Below are 24722 nucleotides of genomic sequence, written 5' to 3'. Positions count from 1 at the left end.
CCTTTCTAGACTTCAGAAATCTCTTTTGGTTGAGTCTGTCTAATCTGCCTACCCTTCAGGTGCTTACTGTACATAGCAAACTGTTGGTTAATGTTGATGAGACAGTGAGTGAATGAAGCATGTAACCTTAAGACCCGAAGATTGGGACGCCTGGGTGGCTCAGCAGTTGGGTGTCTGCCTTCGGCCCAGGGCATGATCCTAGAGTCTCACGATCAAGTCCCACATCAGGCTCCCTGCATGGAGCCTGCTTCTCCCTCTGCCTGTGTCTCTGCCTCTCTCTCTCTCTCTCTCTCTCTCTCTCTCTCTCTGTTTCTCAAGAATAAATAAATAAAAACTAAAAACAAAACAAAAACCTGAAGATTGATGGTAAATGTGTGCATCTTAGCCTTTGTGATGTTGCCTTGGCGAGGTTGAGAATCCTTAGAAATCTACAGTTGTGGAAGGACCCTTGTGTGTGTGGCTTTAACTGTTCTCAGTGGTGGCTCTCTGGGAGGCTTGGGGAAACAGCCTTGTAGGACTGAGTATCCTGGTCATCCTCACAGCTTGCAAAGGATGCCAGATTTCTCAAGAACTTGAGAATGATATGGGACTCAAGTTTGTCCCTTTAAGGCTGTCCTGTCTCTGGCCATACTCATGCTTACCTGAATTTCAATAGGCTAAACATAGTCACTCAGCTTTTTAAAATTTTATTTTGAAGTGACCAGCTGTCTGATCCTAGGTTCTAGTTTCCTTACTTCATCTGTTTTTTGTTTTCCCCAAGGTAATTGGGAATCCTAGAGCTTGATTAATTAGACTTTACTTAAAAATGACTGTCCGGTGGTATTTCATTGCTTACTATGTCAGGCATTGGATGTGATGAGTGAGAAAGAATGAAGAATGGTACCAAGATTTCTGTCAGAGACAACTGGTAGTGTTGTCTGCTGAGCTAGAGAATACCAAGGGAGCATTTTAATATATAGGCAAGAAATTTCAGCTCCTTGTTACTTTATCTCATAGTGTTGGTTTAGGAGGAAGGAGGGGTATTTATCGTAAAGGAGTATAGAGAAACCTAAGCATCTTTTCTTCATCTAGGAAGAAAACCTAAATATCTTTTTTCTGTGTCTAGGAAGAAGAAGCTGGAAGGATAAAAGATTGTCGAGACAACCAGGAAGCACCTGCGCTCTCCACATGTAGCAATGCTAGTATCTTTCAAAGGATAAATGCCATATTGGATAATTCTCTGGATTTCAATAGAGTCTGCACTACACCCATAAACCGAGGAATTCATGATCATTTGCCAGGTGACTTAGACTTGAAAACTTGAGCAAATATTTTTGTATATACGCTATGTATGTATGTAGAGCTGTTTCTGGGCAGCTTTCTCATGACCTGTGAAGAATGACTGAATCTTTGGTAATCCTTGCCCTTTTTTGTAGCTCACTTTGTGCATTGGGTTCTCTGGGTGAAGACTGCCTTTGATTTCTAATACGCAAATCTATTTTATGATGCATATAAAGACTGGATAGAAAAGGATAGGTCAAACATAGCAGGACTATTTATATAGAGAATTATAATGGGAGTCATACATATATAAATGTAGCCACATTTTAAAGGTTTTCTTTTTTAAAAAGGCATGTTAATATTTTATCTAATATACAAAATATGTCAACATATAATCAATATAAAAACCATAAATGGCATGTCATTTTTTGTTAGTGCTAAAACTTCAATATATATATTTCACATTTACAATGCAGTTCAGTTGGAAATAATTGTGTTTCAGGTGCTTTGTCACCATGTGACTAGTGGCTGCTGTATTGGACAGTGCATTTCTTGAATATTTTAATTGCTTTTAACTACAAATGCAAGTCAATGAGCATTTAGTTTTGATGGTATGTAGGATACCCCATAGGATAGTGGAGGGAGAAGGGAGCATCCCCTAAGATGATACTTCAGAAGGAGGCTTGGATGTCCTAACAAGTGTTGTTTCATAATCTTTCGTGGAAGTTGCAACATGTTGTAAAAATAATTGATGGAATGTTTCTTGTTTGAGTTACTTTAGTTGAAAGTGAACATGTTTTTAATTTTTTAAATGTACCTTGAAGAAATTTGGCAGTAGTGGGGTCTGCAGAACAAGGACTGGTAATTGCTGTTTTTTCATCATAAATTCTTTGATTTGCTTCCTAACTTGATGTTGGAAATAGTTCTCATAAGGATACAGGTGTATGTGAACATAAAGTAGCTAAACATCTGAGGGAGAGATTTTATTACAAACAAGATTGACTTTTGGTAACTGTGGAATTTATAAACTCTTCTAACTGGAGAAGTGGTGGGTGGGTCCCAGACCACTGCAACAAAGCAAATATGGCAATGAAGGGAGCCAAAGGAATTTTTTGGTTTCCCAATACATAAGAAAATTATGCTTACGCCATGCTGTAGTCAGTTAAGTGTGCAAAAGCACTGTGTCTAAAAAATTGTACATACTTAAATACTTTATTGCTAGAAAATGTTAACCATCATTTGAACTTTCAGCAAGTCAGTCTTTTCACTGGTGGAAGGTCTTGCCTCGATGTTGATGGCCGCTGACTATCCAAGGAGGTGGTCACTGAAGGTGAGGTGGCTGTGGCAGCTTACTAAAATAAGACAACAATTAAGTTGGCCACAGATGGACTCTTTCTTTCAGGAATGAGTTCTCTATAGCAGGCAATGCTGTTTGATAGCATTTTACCCATGGTAGAACTTCTTTCAAAATTGGAGTCAATCTTGTATTACAGATGAGAAAACTAAATCTCCTCTAGGTTAAAGGACTTGTGAGACTACCTAGCTAGTCACTAAGTGGCTGATCTCAGACTCAGACCAAAACCTGCGGTCTCAGTCCATGTTTGAGTGGCACCAAGGCTACTTCCTAACACGTGACTCCCACTAACACCACATCTTTAGGTACGTGCAGGTGTATTCCCAGCTTTGACTTTTTTTGTTTTTTAAAGATTTTATTTAAGAGTGAGCGCATGCTCCAGACAGCACAAGCAAGGGGAACAGCAGAGGGAGAGGGAGAAGCAAGCACTTGTGCTTGGTCTTGGTTTTATTTGGGCTTCAGTGGATGCTGTGACTATTGCGGGTCGGGTTTCTGCTGAGTCAAGTGCTTAATACATGGAGCCCTAGCCTTTGCGCCTAGATCATGCTGCCCTAACCTTAGGATGGCTTGTTTGGCTGTTGGGCCAAGCAGACATTCAGTATTTTCTTCTGAGACATCAGTATTTTCTTCTGAGACATCATGCCCTAACCTTAGGATGGCTTGCTTGGCTCTTGGGCCAAGCAGACATCAGTATTTCCTTCTGAGACATTTCTTCTGAGACATTCAACCATCCCTGGTGCCAGGGATGAAGACCTGGACATCTTTGGGAGACATCATTCAGCACTTACATTAAGTAATGCAGATCAGCTCCACCTTGGACCTGTAGTTCAGGTCATTCCTATAAAATCTAGCTTTAGATTCCACTTCTCTTACTATACACTTGGTCCCGCTGCCACATTGACCAAATTCACCAGAAGTTCAACAGCAAATAGTTATGGAATGCATACTTCATACAAATCACTGTTGTTGGGCTCCAGGGATTCCTGACTTTATGTGGTATCCTCAGAACCTGTTCTCCCTTCGTGGATGGGAAACAGAAGGAAAAAAATAAGCAGAGAAATAAGTAAAATAATGGCAAGTTTTAGTAAGTACTATGAAGTAACATTTTGAGTCACCTAGGCCGGAACTCTCTTGGGAGGTATGTTTAAAATGGAGTTCTAAAGGAAGAGAAAGAGCTAGATCATGTAAAAAGTGTGGGCGAAAATGTTTCAGATGGAGAAGATTGGACTAAGGCTTTTGAGAGAGCTTGGCATGTTTGGGGCACTGAAGGAAGAGTAGGGAAGGAGGAGCACCTCATGATGGCTGCAGGGGTGATGGGGGCCAGAGTGTCGTGGGCTGTGCAAAGCCCCTGGAGGTTCCAGAGGTCCATGGCCAGTAATGTTAAAGGGCAGATTTGTCCTCCAAACTCTGTTACTCATTTCTCCAACAAAAAGGTGGAGGACAAAATGGAAGCCACACCGCTGAGCTGGCTGCCTTCTGTGTTGGAGAAAATTAAGGTTGACTTGTCGTTTTTCTTGATGCTCAGACAGGGTTCCTGGCATTGCTTCTCTGTTTGCTTCTGCAGCTTCTTTATAACTCTGCCTCAAAGATCACTTTTTTTTGCTTTAAAAATCATCATGTTCTTTGACTTACTGTGTTCAGATCTGAGTGTGTCTCCTTAGGAGTAATAATGAATATAGATAGGATTTATATAAAAGGATACTTAGAGCATTATTATGATGGTGAAAATTTGGAAAAGAAAAACACAAAAAACCTAAATGTCTCCCAAGAGGAAAATATTTATATATTTTCAAGTATATTCAAGTGATGGAGTATTCTGTAGTTACTAGAATAATACCTTTTGAGAGTAGTATCTTTCTACATGTTTAGTCACATAAAAATCTGTATAACATGAAATTAAGATAAAATATTAATCATATATCTATATACATATAGAGTCTCCATTTTGAGACCTAAAATTAATATAAAAATATAAATACAGTGGAAAAAATCATGGAGTCTATCCTCTCAAATCCTCTCTCTACCTTATTAGCAGCTAAGTGTTTGTAGTATTCTGTTTGTAGAATCCTTTGTTGTCATTCCAACAGTCTTCACAGCCTCCTCACCAGGAGTAGATCCTATCTCAAGAAACTACTTTCATTGCTTATCCACAAGAAGCAACCCCTCATCTGTTAAAGTTTGATCATGAGTTCAGTCCCATTGTTAGGTTCTTCTTCTAATCTTGTTCTGCTGTTTCCACCACATCGGCAGTGCCTTCCTCCACTGACGTCATGAACTCCTCATTCATCTGTGAGGATTGGAATCCACTCCTTCCATGTTGATACTCTGACCACCTCTTGTATCACGAGTGTTCTTACTGTCATCCAGAATGGTAAATCCTTTCCAGAAGTTTTCCAGTTCACTTTATCCAGATCCATCAGAGGAAGCCCTATGACAGCTATAGCCCTTTGAAATATATTCAGTAATGACTTGAAAGCTGAAGTTACTTTTAGATTCATGGGCTGCAGAATGGATGTTGTGTGAGGTGTGCAAATATGAGTCTCATTGTATATCTCCCTCAGAGTTCTTGGGGGGCCAGGTGTGTTGTCAATGAGTAGTAATATTTTGCCAGGAATCTTCTGAGCAGTAGGTCTTAACAGTGGGCTTAAAATATTCAGGAAACTGTGTCCTACTAAACAGATATGCTGTCATCCAGGCTTTGTTGTTCCACTGATTGAACATAGGCAGAGAGATTTAGCATCATTCTTCAGGTCCCTAGGATTTTCAGGATGGCATGTTGAGCACAGTCTGAACTTCAGGTCAGCAGCTGCATTAGCCCTTAATAGTCCACCCATCCTTTGAAGCTTTGAAGCCGGGCACTGACTTCTCCTCTCTAGCTATGAAAGTCCTAGATGGCATCTTCTTCTGATAGAATGTTGTTTCGTCCAGAAAATCCATTGTTTAGTGGAGCCACCTTCACGAATGATCTCTACATCTTCTGGAGAGCTTGCTGCCGCTTCTGCATCAGCCCTTGCTGCTTCACCTTGCAGTTTGATGTTACAGAGACACTGTCTTTCCTTAAGCCTCATGAGCCCACCTCTGCTAGCTTCAGACTTGTCTTCTACAGCCTTGTCCCCTCCCTCAGCCTGCACAGAATTGAAGAGAGTGAGGGCCTTGTTATGGATTAGGCTTTGGGTTCAAGGATACCGTGGCTGTTGGATCTTCTCTTAAGACCATTAAGACTTTCTCCTTATCAGCAATAAAACTGTTTTCACTTTATCACTCATGTGTTCACTGGAGTAGCACTTCTAATGTCCTTCCGGAACTCTTCCTTTGCGTTCCCAACTTGTCTGGGGTAAGAAACCTAGCTTTTGGTTTATCTTGACTTTTAACAGGCCTTCCTCCCTGAACTTAATCATTTCTAGCTTTTGATTTAAAGTGAGAGATGTGGGATTCTTCCTTTCACTTGGACACTTAGAGGCCATCATTGGGTTATTAATTGGCCTAATTTCAATATTCCTGTACCTCAGGGAATGGGGAGGCCCAAGGAGGGGGGAGAGAATGGGAAATAGCTAGTTGGTGGAACAGTCAGAACACACATAACATTTAGCAATTAAGTTTGCCATCTTGTGTGTGCATGGTTTGTGGTGTCCCCAAAACTATTACAGTGGTAACATCAAAGATTATGGATCATCATAACAAATACAATATTTCAAACTTACTATTATTGTGAGAATTACCAAGATGTGACTGAGACTCGAAGTGAGCAAATGCTGTTGGAAAAATGGCACTGATAGACTTGCTAGGGTCACCATAAATTTTCAATTCATAAAAAAATGCAGTATCTTCAATGTACAATAAAACAAGATAAGCCAGTATTTGCCTTTTTCAATGTATTATTACTATTTTTAAAAGATTTTATTTGAGCAAGAAAGTGCACACAAGCAGGGAGGAGAGGGAGAAGCAGTTACCTGCAAGCAGGGAGCCCAATGTGGGACTTGATGATCCTGGGATCATGACCGAAATGCAGATGGTCGACCAACTGAGCCACCCAGGTGCCCCTCTATGTATTGTTATATTTATGATGTCTCCATATTAATATTTTAAGTCAAATCAGTGTGTTTTAATTGCTGTATAGTAGTAGTATTTTACAAAAATATCTATAATAATTATCTGATCCTATATTGGTAAATTATTTTTTGCTATTATAAATAGTATTTTGGTGAACATCCTTGTTTAGGTCTCCTTATGTGCACGTAACAAGAATTTCTTTAGCCTGTGTAGCTAGAAGTGAATTGCAGAATGGGGTTTATATTGTCTTCAAATTAAGTTACTGACTTCTTTCTCAAAGTGAATTTCTCTGTTTGCAATCCAGCCAGGATTTCATGAGAGTCTTTTTTTCCCCTACATTTTTGTAGACCCCAATTATTATTGTAATTCAAAATTCCAATCAGCCTTGGGTGTAAAACCTACTTAATTTTGTTTTTGTGAAATATTTTCTACAGTTCAAAGACTACATAAGCATATATGATCTGGTATCAACCTAGGAAAGATCTCTAGAACCTGGGTCTCAGGGTTCTTTTATCCTGTTCCATTTGTTGTGTTTCTTGAGATTCCATTTTATATAATTAAAATTGTTGGCTTAGGTGAAATCATGCAGGAAATGCTGTTCTGCTACATAGCTGAACTGTTAAGCAGAATACTAAATTGAATATTATCTGCCTAGAAAAATCCTTCTTTTTTTCAAGAATGGCTTGGTTATCATCTCTGAAAATTTTTCTCACATTCTCTGCCTCTGTTAGATATGTAGCAAGATCATCCATGGCTATTTTACATTGTTCATTGACCCCACTGTGTGGTGTTCTAAATGTAAACATGTAGTCTCAAAACAGGGAAGATAAAGTATAGTTTTGAAGAAGCATATTCAGTTTGCCCATTTCATAATAAATCTACACAAAAGTGTAGCCTCTGGAAGATTAACTTGAACAGATCCTGGCCGTGGTTCTTACATCCTCTAATCTTGGCTAACTCTCTAAGATTATGTTTCCTGAATTGTAACATGAGAGTAATAGCCATACTCATCTATAGGACTTGGGGGAGCTTGAATAAGGTATGTGTGTTGAATATGTATAATCATGCCCATAACTGTACTTATGCACTGTGTGGTGGTCCTGATTGTAACAGTGTGGATATATATAGAGTGCAGTTGTGAGAGAGCATTGCTTGAAGTCATTGTGTTTAAAAGTTGAATTCCTGGTTTCTGGCTTAGACTGTCAAGGACCAGTCTTAAACACCCTTGGATTCCCTCTGACATATAGGTGTCGTCATATAATTGTTTGGTATGTATGTTCTCACAAACTGAGTACTGAAGCTGAAAGAGGCCCTAATCTTCAAATAAGTTCTCTCCCCATGTTCCATATTGATTAACTTCAAGGATTTTTCTTTTTTTATTGTAGCAAAAGAAAATCTACCATCTTAACCATTTTTAAGCACACAGTTTAGTGACATTAAATACATGCATGTTGTTCAACCATTACCACCATTCATCCCTTATAATTCTCATTCTATAAAGCTGGAAGTCTGTACATGTTGGATAATAACTCTCCATTCTCATCTCTCCACCCACTTCTGGCACCTGCCATTACACCTTAGATCTTTGATTTTGACTATTCTTAGTACCTCATGTATGTGGAGTCCTACAGTATTTGTCATTTGTGACTAGCTTATGTCACTTAGCATGATGTCCTCAAGGTTCAACCATGTTGTAGCATTTGTCAGAATTTCTTTTTAAGTCTGAATAATACTGTTATGTTGTATATATCCCATTTTGCTTATCGTTTCATACATTGATGGATACTTGATTGCTTCCACATTTTAGCAGTGAATAATGCTGCTATAAACAGGAGTGTACAAATCTCTTCAAGACTCCTTCTGATTCTCCCAGGTATATACCAAAAGAGATAGTTGCTAGATTACATGTTCTATTTTTAATTTTTTGAGGAATCCCTGTATTATTTGCCACAGTAACTGTATCATTTACCTTCCCACCAAGAGTGCACAGGGGTTCTTGTTTCTCCACACCCTCACACACACTTATTTTCTCTTTTGTGTATATATTATAGTACCATCCTAATGGGCATGAAGTGGTATCTTAGTTTTGATCTGCATTTCCCTAATGATTTGAGATGTTTAGCACCTTTTCATGTGCTTATTACTTATTTGTACATCTCCTTTGGAGAAACATCTACTCAAGTCCTCTGTACATTTTTTAATCAGGTTGTTTAATTTTTGTTCTAGTTGCTGAATTTTACAGGTTCTCTGTATGTTACAGGTATTAATCTCTCATTTACATGTGATTTACAAATACTTTCTCCTGTGGGATGCCTTTTTACTCTAGAGAGTGCCTTTTGGTGTACAAAATCTTAAAATTTTCATGAAATCTAATTTGACTTTTTTGTTTGTTTACTTGTGCCTTTGGTGTCATATACAAGAAAACATCGCGAAGTCCAGTGTCATGAAGCTTTTGTCCTGTGTTTTCTTCGAAGGTCTTACATTTAGGTCCTTGATAATTTTGCATTAATTTTTGCATATGGTTTTAGATAAACCTCTAACTTTATTTGGATGTGTATATCCGGTTTTTCCAGCACTGTTTGTTGAAAAGGCTATCCTTTCACCATTGAATAGTTTTGACACTCTTGTCAAAAATCATTTGACCATATATGTAAGGATTTATTTCTGGGCTTTCTATCCTAATGTATTACTTTATATGTCTGTCTTTATGCCACACTGTTTAGTTACTGTAGCTTTTTAGTAGGTTTTGAAATAAGGAAGTGTGTCCTTAAACTTTTTTTTTTTTTTCCCAAGATTGGTTATTCAGGGTCACTTGAGATTCCATATGAATTTTAGGATGGGGTTTTCTTTACATATTTCAGATATTAATCCCTTATCAGACATGATTTTCAAATATTCTCCCATTCAATAGGTTACCTTTTCATTTTGTTGATGGTTAGAAGGTTTATAGTAACATATTCGCATGTGTTTATTTTTGCTGATGTTGTCTTTGCTTTTGGTGTCAGGTTTTTCTATTTTCTGTAACTCTGTCATTGGGATTTTGATATGTATTACATTGAATGTGTAGTTTGCTTTGGGTAGTATTGACATTTTAACAATATTAAGTCCTCCAATCCATGTTTGTACATAGAATGTATTACCATTTATTTTGTCTTTATTTTATCAACAATTTAGGTTTCATTGCACAAGTCTTTTACTTCTTTGGTTAAGTCAGTTCCTAAGTATTTTACTCTTTTTAATGCTATTGTGTATGGAATAGTTTTTGTAATTTCCTTTTCAGATTGTTCATTGTATATAGAAATGCAGTTGATTTTTTTTTTTTGTGTGTGTTGACTTTGTATCCTGATACTTTGCTGAATTTATTCTAATAGGTTTTCTGTGGACTCTTTAGGGGTCTCAATATATAATCATGTCATCTACAAACAGGAACAATTATACTTACTCCTTTATAATTTGGATGCCTCTTATTTCTTTCTCTTGACTAAATAATTTTGGTAGAACTTCTATTATGTTGAATAGAAGTGTAAAAGTATGCATCCTTATCTTTTTCCCCTCTGATCTTAGAGGAAAAACTTTTAGTCCTACTGTTGAGTATTAAGTTTGCTGTGGGTTTTTTTTTTAATTTTTTTTTTAATTTTTATTTATTTATGATAGTCACAGAGAGAGAAAGAGAGAGAGGCAGAGACATAGGCAGAAGGAGAGGGAGAAGCAGGCTCCATGCACCGGAAGCCCGATGTGGGATTCGATCCCGAGTCTCCAGGATCGCGCCCTGGGCCAAAGGCAGGCGCCAAACCGCTGCGCCACCCAGGGATCCCCTTTTTTTTTTTTTTTTTTAATAAAAGGATTTTATTTGAGGGTAAGTTTCCTTTTATTCCTATTTTGTTGAGTGATTTTATCACAAAAGTATCTTCTCAGTTTTTGTGCATCGTTTGAAATGGCCCTGTGGTTGGTTTTTCTTCCCTTCATTTTGTTCATGTGGCGTGTGTGTGTGTGTGTGTGTGTGTGTGTGTGTATACACACACATATATATGTATGTATATGTATACGTATATAGGTATATATATTTTTTATGTTGAGCTATCCTTGCATTCCAGGAACAAATCCTATTTGGCCACAGTGTGTAATTCTTTCGGTGCACTGTGGAAATTTGTTTGCTAGAATTTTAGTTCAAATTTTTAAAAAGATTTTATTTATTCATGAGAGAGGCAGAGACATAGGCAGAAGGAAAACCAGGCTCCCTGCAGGGGGCTGATTGGGACTTAATCCCAGAACTCCGGGATCACAACCTGAGCCAAAGGCAGACACTCAACTACTGAGCCACTCAGGCACCTCTCAATTTTTGTTTCTGATCAGTGTTCATAAAGGATGTTGGTCTGTAGTTTGCTTGTAGTGTCTTTGGTATCAGGATTATGCTGCTTTTATACAGTGAGCTGAGAGGTGTTCCCCCCTCTTCATTTTTTTGGGAAAGTTTGGTATTAGTTATTTACATATTTAGTAGAGTTCACCAGTGAAGCCAATAGATCCAGGGCTTTTCTTTTTTGGGAGATTTTCTATCTCCTTACTAGTCTATTCAGATGGTCTATTTCTTTGTGATTTAGTCTTGGTAGGTTTTGTGTTTCGAGGAATTTGCCCATTTCATCTAGATTATTCAATTTTCTGGTGTGTACAGTTCATGGTACTCTCACAATCGTTTTTATTTCTGTAGAATAGGTAGTACTGTTCCCACATTTGTTATTGATTTTACTAATTTGAACCTTCTTTTAGTTAGCTAAAGATTTGTCAATTTTGTTGATCTTTTCAAAGAACTAACTTCTGTTTTATTTTTTTGTCTTTTATGTTTATCTCTGCTCTTCTTTTGCTAGCTTTGGGCTTAGTTGGTTGTTCTGTTTACTTACCTTGTAAAGTTAGGTTGTTGATTTGAGATTTGTTTTTTGATGAGAATATTTATAGCTATAAATTTCCCTCTTTCCCTTTTGCTGTGTCCCATGGTTTTGGAATATTGTGCTTTCATTTTCATTTGTCTCTAAGTATTTCCTAATTTCTTTGTGATTTCTGCTTTGATTCATTGGTTGTTTAAAATGTTTTTTAAAAATGTTCAATTTCCACACTTTTGTGAATTTTCCTGTTTTTTATTACTGATTTTTAGCACCATCTGTTGTAGTCAGAAAAGATACTTTGTATGATACATATCTTCTTAAATCTGTTGAGGCTTGATTTGTGGCCTAACATATGGTCTATCCAAGAAAATGTCCTATGTGTACTTGAGAATGTGTATTCATTTTTGCTGGGTAAAATGTTCTGTATATATCTATCAGATCTAGTTTATTTGTGTTAAGTCTTGTTTTTCCTTCTTTAATTTTTTTCTGGTTCTTCTATCTATTGTGAATGGGGTATTGAAATGTTGAACTCTTGTAGAACAGTTTCTCCTCAGTTCTGTCAGTATTTGTTTCATACCTTTTGATGGTCTGTCATTAGATGTGTAAATGTTTATAATTTTTCTGTTTTGATATATTGAACCTTATATTAATATATAACATTCTTTATCTCTTCTAGCCTATTTTGGTTTAAATCTGTTTTGTCTGTTATTAGTATAGCCACCCTGCTCCCTTTTGGTTACTATTTACATGGAATACATTTTCTGTCATTTCCCTTTTAACCTGTTTTAGTGTCTTTGTATCTTGAGTCCTTTGTAGACCTCATATAGGTGGGTCATGTGTTTTTTATCCATTCTGCCAGTCTTTTTTAAAGTAGGCTCCATGCTGGGCATGAACTCCCAACACGGGATTTGAACTCAAAACCCTAGGATCAAGACCTGAGCTGAGATCAAGAGTTGGATGCCTAACCGACTGAGCCACCCAGGCACCCCCAGTGTGTCGTGTCTTTTGATTGAATAGTTTGAGGACTTCTGTCATTGTGTTGTTTCCTATATGCCTTATGGCTTTTTTGCTTTTCATTTCTTCCATTCATGTCTTCTTTTATGTTAAGTTGATTTTTTTTTTTTTTTGTAGTGAAATGTTTAAACCCCTTTCTGGTTTCCTTTTGTATGTATCCTATAGCTTTTTTCTTTGTGCTTACTATGGGGTGTTATATTTGACATCATAAAGTTAGAATACTGTAATTTGAATTTAGACTAGCTTAATTTCAATAACATACAAAACCTCTGCTCCTTTACAAGTCTGTACTCTCCCCTTTCAGTTGTTGCAAGATTATATCTTTATGTAGAAAACAAGATTTGGGGGCACCTGGATGGCTCAGTCAGTTGAGCATCTGCCTTTGGCTAAGGTCATGATCCAGGGTCCTGGGATTGAGCCCCACGTTGGGCTCTCTGCTCACAGGGAGTCTGCTTCTCCCTCTCTTCCTCCACTTGTGTGTCTGTGTGTATATGCTCTCTTTCTATCTCTCTCTCTCTCTCTCTCTCTCTCTCAAATCTTTAAAAAAAAAAAAACAAGATTTGGAATTACAAACCAGAGTTACAGTCATATTAGCTTTTACAGTAATAATTTTTCTTTAAATGTAGTAATCTTTGAAATCACATGGAAAAGGATAGTTATAAACTGTCATTACAATGATACCTACTTAAAAAAAATTCCAGAATAGTTAACCTGTAGTATTATAGTAGTTTCAGGTGTACAGTATAGTGATTTAGCACTTTCATACATTACTCAGAGCTCATCCTGATAACTGTGATATTAATCTGCTTTATTTTATTTTCCCACCTACCTCCTATTGGACAACCATCAGTATGTTCTGTGTTTAAATGTCTGTTTTCTTGTTAGTCTCATTTTTTTTCATTTTCTTAAATTCCACGTATGAGTGGAATCATAAGGTCTTTGTCTTTGACTTTTTTTTGCGTAGTGTTATACCCTCTAGTTCCATCCACATCCTTGCAAATGGCAAGATTTCATTCTTTTTATGGCTGAGTAGTATTTCATTGCAATGACACCTGCTTTTGTAATTGTCCATGTAGTTACTCTTGTGGTGATGTTCACTTCTCCATGTAGCTTCAGGTTACAGTTGAATGTACTTGCATTTCACCATGCAGAATGCCTTTGAGCATGTTTACAGGTCATATCTAATGGTCATGAACTTCAGCTTTCATTTGTCTGGATATGTCTTAATTTCTTTTAAAGATTTTTATTTATTTGAGAGGGAGGGGCAGAGAGTGCACATGAGCATAGGCAGTGGGGAGGAGCAGGGGGAGGATGAGAGGGAGAAGTAGGCTCCCTGCTGAGCAGGGAGCTTGATGTGGGGCTTGATCCTGAGACTCTAGAATCATGACCTGAGCCGAAGGCAGATGCTTAACCAAAAGAGCCACCCAGGCACCCCAATTTCTCCCTCATTTTTGAAGGACAGTGGTTGTGTTATAGGATTCTTAGTATGTATTTTTTTCCTTTTAGCATTTTGTACTTACAGACCCATAGTTTTCTGGCCTCAAATGTTTTTGATGAGATTCTGCTGACAATCTTGCTGAGCATCCTTGAATATGATGATTGGCTTCTCTCTTCCATGAAAGTGTGATTATACCATAACGTGGTGTGGGTTTCTGAGTTCATCTGACTTGAGATTATTTTGTGCTTCTTCAGTGTTCATACTCCATTTCATCACATTTCAGCAGTTTTAGGCCATTATTCCTTCAAATAGTCTCTCTGCTCTTTTTTCTCTGTTCTCCTGGGACTTCCACTGTGTTAGTCTCCCTGATGGTGTCCCATGTCTGTCCCTGAGAAGCTGAAGTCTCTCAAATCTTTTTTCTTTGCCCTTGATCATTTCCATTGTCGTATCTTAAAGTTCACTGATTCTTTCTTCTCTCCGCTTAAATCTGCTTTTGAATCCCTTTAGTGAAATTTTCATTTCAGATATTGCACTATTTAGCTCCAGGTTTTTGTTTGTAGATTTTCTGTCTCTTCATTGACCTTTCCATTTGATTTGGTTCATGCATTGTTTTCGTGACTTCACATTTTCCTTTTATTCCTTTATCGTCTTTAAAACCACTGTTTTAAAGTCTTTGTATAGCAAAATTTCCAGTGTCTTTTCAAGGACAGTTCTTGATGATTTCTTTTCCTTTGAATAGGCCATACTTGTTTCTTTGTATGCCTTTCAATGTGTTGAACACTGGATTATAATGTAGTAATTCTGGAAAACGGATTCTTTGCCTTTCCCAGCATTTTCTGTTTTTTTTTTTTTTTTTTTTTTAATGTTTCTGGACTTTCTTTTGTTTTGTTTTGTTTTGTTTTCCGTTTTTGTTTTTTGGTTGTTGTAGGCAGTTTCTGTGTGGAGGATCAGCCTGAGGTGTGTGTTTATGCTTAGGTGTCTTCTCTGGTCTTTCTTGAGCCTTTACCTGGGCATATGCAGGCACTTTCTGATATTCTCTATATATGTGGTTGTCTTAGAGTGTCCTAGCCAGTGTCTGGCTCTTGTAGGGGGGAAAAAGTGGAAAATGAAGGGGGGAAGTGGCACCTGCCCTTTCAGTCCCCTGGAAGCCATTTCACCTGGAGGGAGAGGGGCAATAGCAATGGCTGACTGTCTCTGTGCCAGCACTTCTGTGGTCAGAAGCACCAATCCAGTGTTGAGAGCACATATCCCCAATATTGGATGCCTGGGTCCTTGCTGGCCTTAACTCCTCCAGACTAAATACAGGCTGCTCCAGAACATGTGCACAGTTGGTGGCTGGGGTGAGGGATGGGTAGCTGCTGGTATGCTGGGATCTGAAATTGACCAATATTAATGCAGTTGACTCTCAGGTTTTCCCTTGGAAGTTGCAAGCCTTCAACAGACTCCAGAGTTCTGAAATAATTACATCATGGGGGCACCTGGGTGGCTGTCAATTTAACATCTGACTCTTGGCTCAGGTCATGAGATAAAGTGCTGCACCCGGCTCGGAGCTGGGTGTGGAGCCTGCTTAAGATTTTCTCTCCCCCTGCACCTCCCTCACCTGCTAATGCATGCTCTTCCTCTCGTTCTCAAAAAATTTTTTTTCTTATTTTTTTTAAGATTTATTTATTTATTCATGAGAGACACAGAGAGACAGAGACCCAGGCAGAGGGAGAAGCAAGTTCCTTGCAGGGAGCCTGATGCAGGGCTCTATCCTGGATCCCGGGATCATGACCTGAGCCAAAGGCAGGTGCCTAACTGCTGAGCCACCCAGGTGTCCCCCCAAAAAGTTTTTTTTAATGAAATCATTATATTACAGGAGATCATGGTAGTATAATTTTGGTGCACTTTTTACACTTCTATCTTCCAAGAAGCCTCCTAGCATCTAAGGTTTTAGTTTTGTATGTTTATACATCACTTATTGCAACTTTACTTTTAGTAAGAAACCATTAAATTTCTTAGATTGCCATTTCCCCATTTTGGACTAGTTTTCTTGGCTTTTCAAATCATTAAACATAGCATACATGTACAGGAAATTGCTAAAACCATTGTTTTACTCTGATTATACAGTAAACACCCAGATAGCCCTTACCTAGATAAAAAAAAAAAACATAAATGGGGCTCCTGGGTGGTTCAATTGGTTAAGTGGCTGACTCTTGATTTTGGTTTGGGTCATGATCTCAGGGTCCTAGGATTGAGCTCTACATAGGGCTCCATGCTCAGCAGAGTCTGCTCTGCTTGAAGACTCTCTCTACTCCTCTCCTTGCTTGTGTGCTCTCTGTCTCTAAAATAAATAAATCTTTAAAAAAAATGAAATATTACCAATACTGCAGAAGTTCCCCATGTTTTCTTTAATGATCATATCCCCTTTTCCCCCAGATAGAACCATTGCTTTCCTATGATTTTTGTCTATATATTTCATCCCCATGCATATATCCCTAAAAAGCATTTACATTTTGAGCTTTATTCCATACTGTATTCTTTTATGATGCCTTGTTTATGAAACCTATCTTTGTTGAATGCAACTATAGTTAAAATTGATGGATATATCTAGCATTATAAAATATCTCCTAATTTATCAATTCTAATATTGAACATTTGGGTTTCTAGTTTTTTGCTGTTAAACAGTAGTACCATGAACATTCTTGAGGTAGGTCTGATACACAAATTCTCTAATATCTAGGAATGAGTATCTTCAGAATGAATAAGTAACGCCCAGCCTTTCCCAAAGATGTTGTACCAGTTAACTTTTCCACCAGCAGAGAGTATTTTGGTGCTAGCTGCTTCACACCCTAACCGACTACTGTGATGTTGTCAGTCTATAATATGGAGCTGTGGGATCCCTGGGTGGCTCAGTGGTTTAGCATCTGCCTTCGACCCAGGGTATGATCCTGGAGACCTGGGATCGAGTCCCACATCGGGCTCCCTGCATGGAGCCTGCTTCTCTCACTGCCTGTGTTGTGTCTCTGCGCCTCTCTCTCGCTCTCTCATAAATAAAATCTTAAAAAAAAAAAATGGAGCTGTTGTTATGGAATGTAATACCTCATGTGCTTTTAACTTTTGTATCTTCCTGATTTCACTGAGGTTCAGCATTTTCAGATCTTTATTGGTCATCTTGAGCAATTTTCTGCAACATGCTTAAGCAGGTTTTTGTGCCTTTTTTCGGTTGGGGGAATCAGATTTGTAGGACATTATTGTGGAGTGGAGTCCTTTGTCAGATCTATGCACTGCTAGTATATCAAACTTTTGGCTATTGTCTTTTGATGAACATAAGTTAATTTTAAGATCTAATTTATTGAGCTTTTTCTGTATTGTCAGCATTTTCAAAGATTTAAGAAATCTTTTTCCTTTTTGAAGAAATGATATTTCTTGTGTTGTCTTTGAGAAGCTTTCTTAATTTTTTTGGATAATATCAATAATTTACTCTTAGGATCCTGTGGATTTTCTATATACACAGTTATCTGCAAATTATGAATGTTTTATTCTTTCTTCCCAGTCCTTCTGCTTTTTTCTCTGTAACTTATTTCAGTGGTTTAGATTACACAGTAGAGCATTGAATAGCAATGATAATAACAAGACTATATCTTATTGCTAGTTTTGTGGAAGATGTTACAGGAATGGAAGTCTTCAGCATTTCTTTGTCTTAGCTGAAATTGAGATTTTTTTTTTATCTAAGGAAATTCATTTTTCAGAGTTGGTGGAGAGTGTGTTTGTAAATCATGAGTGAATTTTTAATTCAATTTTTCTCAGTATTCATATGATCTTTCTCATTTATTATATAAACACAGGAATAAAAAATAAAAATAAAAAAAAACACAGGAATAACTTTCAGAAAAGTTTGGTTTTACCAAAGTAAAACCAACCTGGCATTCCCAGAATAAACCCAATTTGATCGTAATATACTTTATTTAGTATACTGGTGAATTTGGTTTGCACATGTTTCCTTTAAGATTTTTGTATCCATGTAGGTAATAATCTCTTCCATAAAATATCCCTGGTAACAAGGTTATGCTAGCCTCTTGAAATAAATTGAGAACTTTATTTTCCTGTTTAGAAGAGCTTGTGTAAAATTTGCAGTGGCCTCCTTAAATTTTGGTATAAATTACTGGTTAAGTCACCAGCACTTGCAGCATTTATATTACTTGGTGGGTTTTTTTTTTTTTTTTTTTTGAAGAAAGGTTTTAAATTATGTATTCAGTTATTTAGTTTCCTTTTTTTTTTTTTTTTTGGATTCAGTTTTTTTAATAGAATCATTCATACTTTTTCCTTTTGAGTTTTTCTAGGAATTTCTCCACTTTTAGAATTTCAAACTCCTTGGCATAGATTTATATATAATAGCCTCCTAAAGTTTTAGAATTATGAGCATCTTTTTTTTATTAAGATATAGCTGGGGACGCCTGGGTGGCTTGGTGGTTGAGCATCTGCCTTTGGCTTGGGGCGTGAATCTGAGGTCCAGGGATCGAGTCCCACATCGGGCTCCCTACATGGAGTCTGCTTCTCCCTTTGCCTGTGCCTCTGCCTCTCTCTGTGTGTCTCTTATGAATAAATAAAATCTTAAAAAAGAGCTGCAACTGATGTACAGCATACTAGTTTCAGGTGTACAGCATGATTTGATACTTGAACATACTGCAAAATGATCACAGTATGTCTAGTTAACCTCCATTGCCCTTTCCCCTGCTCATGATCTTTAACTTTTCCTCTTGAATAAATAAAATCTCTTAAAAATAATTTTTATAATTTAGTGGTTTCAGTATATGTGCAAAATTGTGAAACCATCAGCACTAATTCTAAAATCTTTTCATCACCCCAAAAAAGAAAACTGATACCCATTTGTCATGACTCCCCTCCCCTATTTACCCATACCCTGGCAACTACTAATCTTTTGGTCTCTATGGATTTGCCTACCTTGGATATTTCATGTAAATGGAATGATGTAATATGCAGTCTTTGTTTGGCTTTCTTCACTTAGTATAGTATTTTCAACATGCATCTATATTTACTATAGATCAGTATAGAATTCCTTTTTTCTGGCTGAATAATATTCTGTTATATAGACATGTCAAATTTCCTTTATCCATTCATCACTTGGTGGACATTTGGGTTGTTTGGTTTTTTTTTTTCTATTATGAATGATATTGTTAAGAACATTTCCTTACGGAAGTTACATACCTAGGAATGAATTTTTGGATCATGTATCTTGGTGTTTAACTTTTTGAGAAATTGCTGAACTGTTTTCCAAAGCAGCTGCAATCATTTTGCAATGCTATCAGCAATGAGGGTTTCGATTTTTCCATATCCTTATCAGTACTTTTTATTTTTTATTTATTTTTAAGATTTTATTTATTCATGAGAGATAAAGAGGCAGGGACCTAGGTAGAGGGAGAGCAGGCCCCTCAAGGGGAGACTGATGTGGGACTTGCTCCCAGGACTCTGGGATCATCCCCTGAGCCAAAGGCAGATGCTCAACCACTGAGTCACCCAGGTGTTCCAGTACTTTTTATTTTTTAAATGGTTAACCAAACTAATAGATGGTAAAGTGGTATTTGTATTTCATCATGGTTTTAATTTCTCTAATGATTAACCTATTTACTATGTATATTTTATTTGGGCAGATGTTTCTTTAAATCCTTGCTCATCTAAGAATTGGGTAGTGTTTTTTTTTTTTTCTTACCATTAAGCTGTAAGAGTTCTTTACTAGATGTTAGACCCTTATCAGCTATGATTTGCAAATATTTAAATATTTTGTCCATTTTGTAGATTGTCTCAGCTTTCTAGGTAGTGTCCTGTAGCACAAGGTTTTCTTGATTCAGTTATTACATTTAGCTCTTGGATTCATTTTTAGTTAATTTTTGCATATGGTGTGAGGTATGAGTTTTCAATCTTTTTTTTTTTTTTTTTGCATGTAGATATTCAGTTATCCAAGAACTATTTGTTGGCAAGAGTATTATTTCCTCATTGAATAGTCTTAGCATCCTTGTAGAAAATCAGTTGACTAGAAAATTAGTAATGTATTTCTGAATTCTCAGTTCTGTTCCATTGATTTATATCTATTCTTTAGGCAGTACCACACAGCCTTGATTATTGTAGCTTTGGGTAATAAGTTTTGAAGTCAGAGTGTGAGTCTTCCAACACAGATAGTTTTAGGCATTCATAGACACTCACAATTCCATATGAATTTTAAAATTGACCTGTCGAATTATGCAAAAAAGACAGGTCAGCCTTTGAATCTGTAGATCAATTTAGAAACTATTGCCATCATAATACTAAGTCTTTCAATCCATGAATATAAGGTGTTTTTCCACTTAATTTCTTCAAGAATGTTTTGTAGTTTTCAATGTACAGGTCTTGCACTGTATTTGTATTCTGTTTTGATGCTGTTGTAAATTGTTTAATTTCATTTTCAGATTATTTATTGGTAGTATATAAAAATATCATTGATTTTTGTTTGTTGATCTTGTACCCTGCCACTTTACTGAACTCTTTTAGCTCTAATTGTTTTTGGGTAGGTGGATTCCTTAGGATTTTTTTAAGTCCAATATTATGTCAGCTTTGAGTAGAGTTTAACCTTTTCCTTTCCAATCTGGGTGTTTTCTATTTCTTTTTCCTGCCTAGTTTCCCTGGCTAGAATATTTGTACAGTTTTGAATAAAAGTGACAAGAGTAGACATTCTTGTTTTGTTCCAGCTTTATGTGGAAAGCTTTCAGTCTTTGACCATTAGGTATGATGCCAAATATGGGGTTTATTAGGAGCCCTATATCAGGTTGAAGTTCCTTTCTTTCTTTCTTTTTTTTAAGTTTTTTTTTTTAAGTTGTTCCTTTCTATTGCTAGTTTATTGAATTTTGTTTTGATCATGAAAAGGTGTTTGATTTTTGTGAAATACTTTTTATGTGTCTGTTAAAATAATCATGTAATTTTTATCCTTTATTAATATGGTATATTTCACTGATTGAGTTTCATATGTTGAACCAACCTTGCATTCTTGAGAAAAATCTCATTTGGTCATGGTGTGTGCAATCCTTTTTATATGCCATTGCATTGGGTTTGCTAGTATTTTATTGAGGATTTTTATGTTATGGTCGTGGACTTTTCTAACGGGAAGTTTTTGATCACTTGTTCAGGCTGTTTCCTCATTATAGAACCACTCAGACTGTTTCTTTTGGTTTTGGCAGTTTTTATAGGAATTTGTTCATTTCACCTAAGTTTTTTAATTTGGAGGTACACGTTTTCACCTTTTTATTTCTGTAGGGTTGGTAGTAATGCCCACACTTTCATTTCTGGTTTTAGTAATTTGATTGATGTTTTGTTTCATGGTCCATCTAGCTCAAGATTTGTTCATTTTGCAGATGTTTTCAAAGAACCAGCTATGGGTTTTGTTAAATTTTTTTTAAGATTTATTTGAGGGAAAGTACAAGCAGAAGGGGTAGAGAGAGAGAGAGAAGGAAGGAGAATCTCAAGCAGGCTCCCTGCTGAGGGGGGAGCTCCACACAGGGCTCAATTCCAGGACCCTGAGACTGCAATCTGAGCCAAAACCAAGAGCTAGATACTCAACTGACTGTACCATTCAGGCACCCCATTATTGATTTTTCTCTATAGTTTTTCTAGTTTTTATTTCATTTATTTCACATTTAATCTTTTAAAATTTTTCCTATGTGCTTTTTGTTTTTTTGCTTTTTTTCCCCCTACTTCCTTAAGGCAGCTTTAGGTTTTGATTTAAGGTCTTTTTTTTTTAAGATTTATTTATTTATTCACGAGAGACCCAGACTGAGAGAGAGAGAGAGAGAGAGAGAGAGAGAGAGAGAGGCAGAGGGAGAAGCAGGTTCCTCAATCCCGTATCCTGGGATCAGACCTGAAACGAAGGCAGGCACCCAACCGCTGAGCCACCCAGGTATCCCAAGGTTTTTTTTTTTTTTTTTAATATAGGCACTTACAGCTGTAACTTTCCTTACAAGTACTGCCATATATTTTAGTATGTTGCATTTTCATTCATCTCAAAGTATTTTCTAATTCTTTTTTTTTTTTTTAAGATTTTATTTATTTATTCATGAGAGACCCAGAGAGAGAGGCAGAGACACAGGCAGAGGGAGAAGCAGGCTCCATGCAGGGAGCCCGATGTGGGACTTGATCCTGGGATTCCAGGATCACACCCTGGGCCAAAGGCAGGCGCTAAATTGCTGAGCCATCCAGGTGTGTCCTGTATTTTCTAATTCTTGTGATTTCATCTTTGATCTATTAATTATGTTAATTTCCACATATTTGTGAACTTTCCAGTTTTCTGTATTGATTGCTAATTCCATCGTGGTCAGAGAACATAGTTTGATTTCAGTCTTTTAAAATTTATTTAGACTTGTTTTATTGCATTACATATGGTCTGGATTGTAAAATACTCAAAATTCACTTAAGATTGTGTATTCTGCTATTGGACTATTCTACAGATGTCTTTAGTTCTAGTTGGCTTATAGTATTCAAGTCTTCTGTTTTGATATGCCTTGTTCTATTCATATCAAAAGTGAGGTATTTCTAATTGTGGATTTATGTTTTATCCCATCTGTTCTATTTTTTCTTCATGTGTTTCAGTACTCTGTTCTTAGGTTCACCTGTGTTTATAATTGTTACATCTTCTACATGGATTAATCTTTTTTCACTATAAAACACCTTTCTTTGTCTCTAGGGACATTTTTTTCTAGAGAGGGTGGGAGGGGCAGTGAGGAAGAGAGGACGAGAGACTCTTAAGTAGGCTCCACGCCCTTTGCAGAGCCCGATGCAGGACTTAATCTCACAACCTCTGAGATCATGATCTGAGCCAAAAATCAAAAGTTGGGTCTAAATCAACTTAGACCCACCCAGGTGCCCCATAGGGACAATTTTTATCTTAAGATTTATTTTGTCTGATGTTAGTATAGCCACTCCATCTCTTTGGCTACCACTTTCAGGGTATATCTTTTTATAACTCTTCACTTTCAACCTATTTGTGTCTTTGAATCTCAAGTGTATTTTTATATAGCATATATTTGGATTATGGCTTTTAAAAATCCATTTTGCCAATCTCTGCCTTTTTAGTTGTAGAGTTTAGTCCATTTACATTTAATTCATTTTTTTTACATTTAATTCACTATTGGTAAGCTAGAATATGCATCTGTCCTTTTATTATTTACCATAGGTCTCATGTCCTTTCTGTTCATTAATTGCCCCTTTTTTGGTGTCAAGTATATATATATTCTTTAGCGTACCATGTTGATTTCCTTGGCTTCTTTTACTATATTTTTTTAGTTACTTTGTTGCTCACTGCTCTGGAGATGACAAAAAGCATTTTAACTTATAACAATCTAGTTCAAATTAATACCAACTTCAGTAGAATACAAAAACTTGACTCCTCTATGGCTGCGTTCTTCCTCATGTGCTGATAGCATCACACAGATGACATCTTTTACATTTTATGCCAATCAACCCAGATTTATAATTATTGCTTTTATTCAGTTATCTTTTAATAAGATAGAAAAAATGATAGATATTTATATTGTCTTTTTTATTTAACTGTGTACTTTTTGTGTATCTTTGCTACTTCCTGTGGATTAAAGTAACTGCCCAGTGTCTTTAAATGTCATTTAAGCCTGAAGGACTACTACCTTTAGTATTTATATAGGACAGGTCTGCTAATGACACTCAGTTTTTGTTTAATTTGGGAATGTCTTAAATTCTTCCATTTTTTGAAGGATTGTTTTCTTGGCCATAGAATTCTTGGTTGAGTTATTTCCATCAACACAGATGAAAGCCCAAATGTTTCATCTCCGTTTTCTGGTTTCCCTGGGGTTGCTGATGAGAAATAAGCAGTCAGTCTTAATCTTATTGAGGATTCCTTGTACATGATCTGTGAGGAGTTGCTTTTGTTTTGCACATTTCAAGGTTCACTTTACTTCTGGCTTTGACACTTTGATTCTAACATCTCAGTGTGACTGTTTGTATTTATCCTACTTGGACTTTATTGAGTTTTTTGGCAGCGTAGGCTGATGTTTTTAATAAAATTTGGGGAGCTTTAAAAATGTTTTTCTTCATATTTTCACCCTTTCCTTTTTTTCTCTCTTTCTGGGACTTGATTGTATCCCAAGGGTATCTGAGACTCGCTTCATTTTACTTCATTTTTTTCTTTCTCTTCTCACACTGGATAATCTTAATGTACCTATCTCTTGGTTTGCTCATCCTTTCTTCTGCCTTTTTAAATCCTGAGATGGTGTACTGAATTTTTCATTTGTTATTGTACTTTTCGGCCACAGAATTTCTGATTAATTCCTTTTTGTAATCTTAACTCTTTGGTGAGACATTGTTCTCATACTTAATATTTTAGATGTGGTTTCCTTTTACCTATGTAAGCATATTTAAAACAGCTGAGTGACATTGACATCTTTGTCTAGTATTTGGAATGTCTAGTCTTTGTCAGGTAATTTCTTTTGATTTCCTTTTATTTCCTCTGTGAATGGACCACATTTTCTTGTTCCTTTGCATATCCTATAATTATTTTGTTGAAAAGAGGTTCTTAATTTAATAGGATAAGTCTGGAAGTCAGATTATCCCTTTTCCCCCAGGGTTTGTTCTTTCTGTTTGCTGTTGTTCAGTGGCTTTCCTCAACTACTTCTGTAGAATTTCTACTCAGTTACCTTACTGGTTAGCTAATGATTGCAAAGAGATTTTCTTATAT

The 24722-nt window shown here is 36.7% G+C and overlaps 1 protein-coding gene and 1 long non-coding RNA gene across 12 annotated transcripts in view; one reads left to right on the top strand and one right to left on the bottom strand.

Moving 5' to 3' along the window:
- Positions 1-24722, top strand: part of CPEB1 (cytoplasmic polyadenylation element binding protein 1) — a 94310-nt gene that overhangs the window by 17704 nt on the left and 51884 nt on the right. For all 11 annotated transcript variants that reach the window (XM_072801163.1, XM_072801100.1, XM_072801172.1 and 8 more), the window contains exon 2: positions 1106-1280. Coding sequence is in view for 6 of the 11 variants with exons in the window: in XM_072801100.1 (XP_072657201.1) it covers positions 1106-1280 (175 nt within the window). In the remaining 5 variants the exon portion in view is untranslated. The remainder of the gene's footprint in view (positions 1-1105; positions 1281-24722) is intronic.
- On the bottom strand, positions 2387-4648 carry LOC140610310 (uncharacterized). The gene is made up of 3 exons (XR_012012019.1): positions 4594-4648; positions 3562-3632; positions 2387-2612 (listed from the first exon to the last, which is right to left on the bottom strand). It is a non-coding gene; the product is annotated as an uncharacterized lncRNA (long non-coding RNA).

Source organism: Canis lupus, chromosome 2, assembly GCF_048164855.1.
Source record: "Canis lupus baileyi chromosome 2, mCanLup2.hap1, whole genome shotgun sequence".
Classification (NCBI taxonomy): Eukaryota; Metazoa; Chordata; class Mammalia; order Carnivora; family Canidae; genus Canis; species Canis lupus.
The sequence above is the reverse complement of the archived record's forward strand: the minus strand, read 5'-3'. Positions and strand labels throughout refer to the sequence as shown.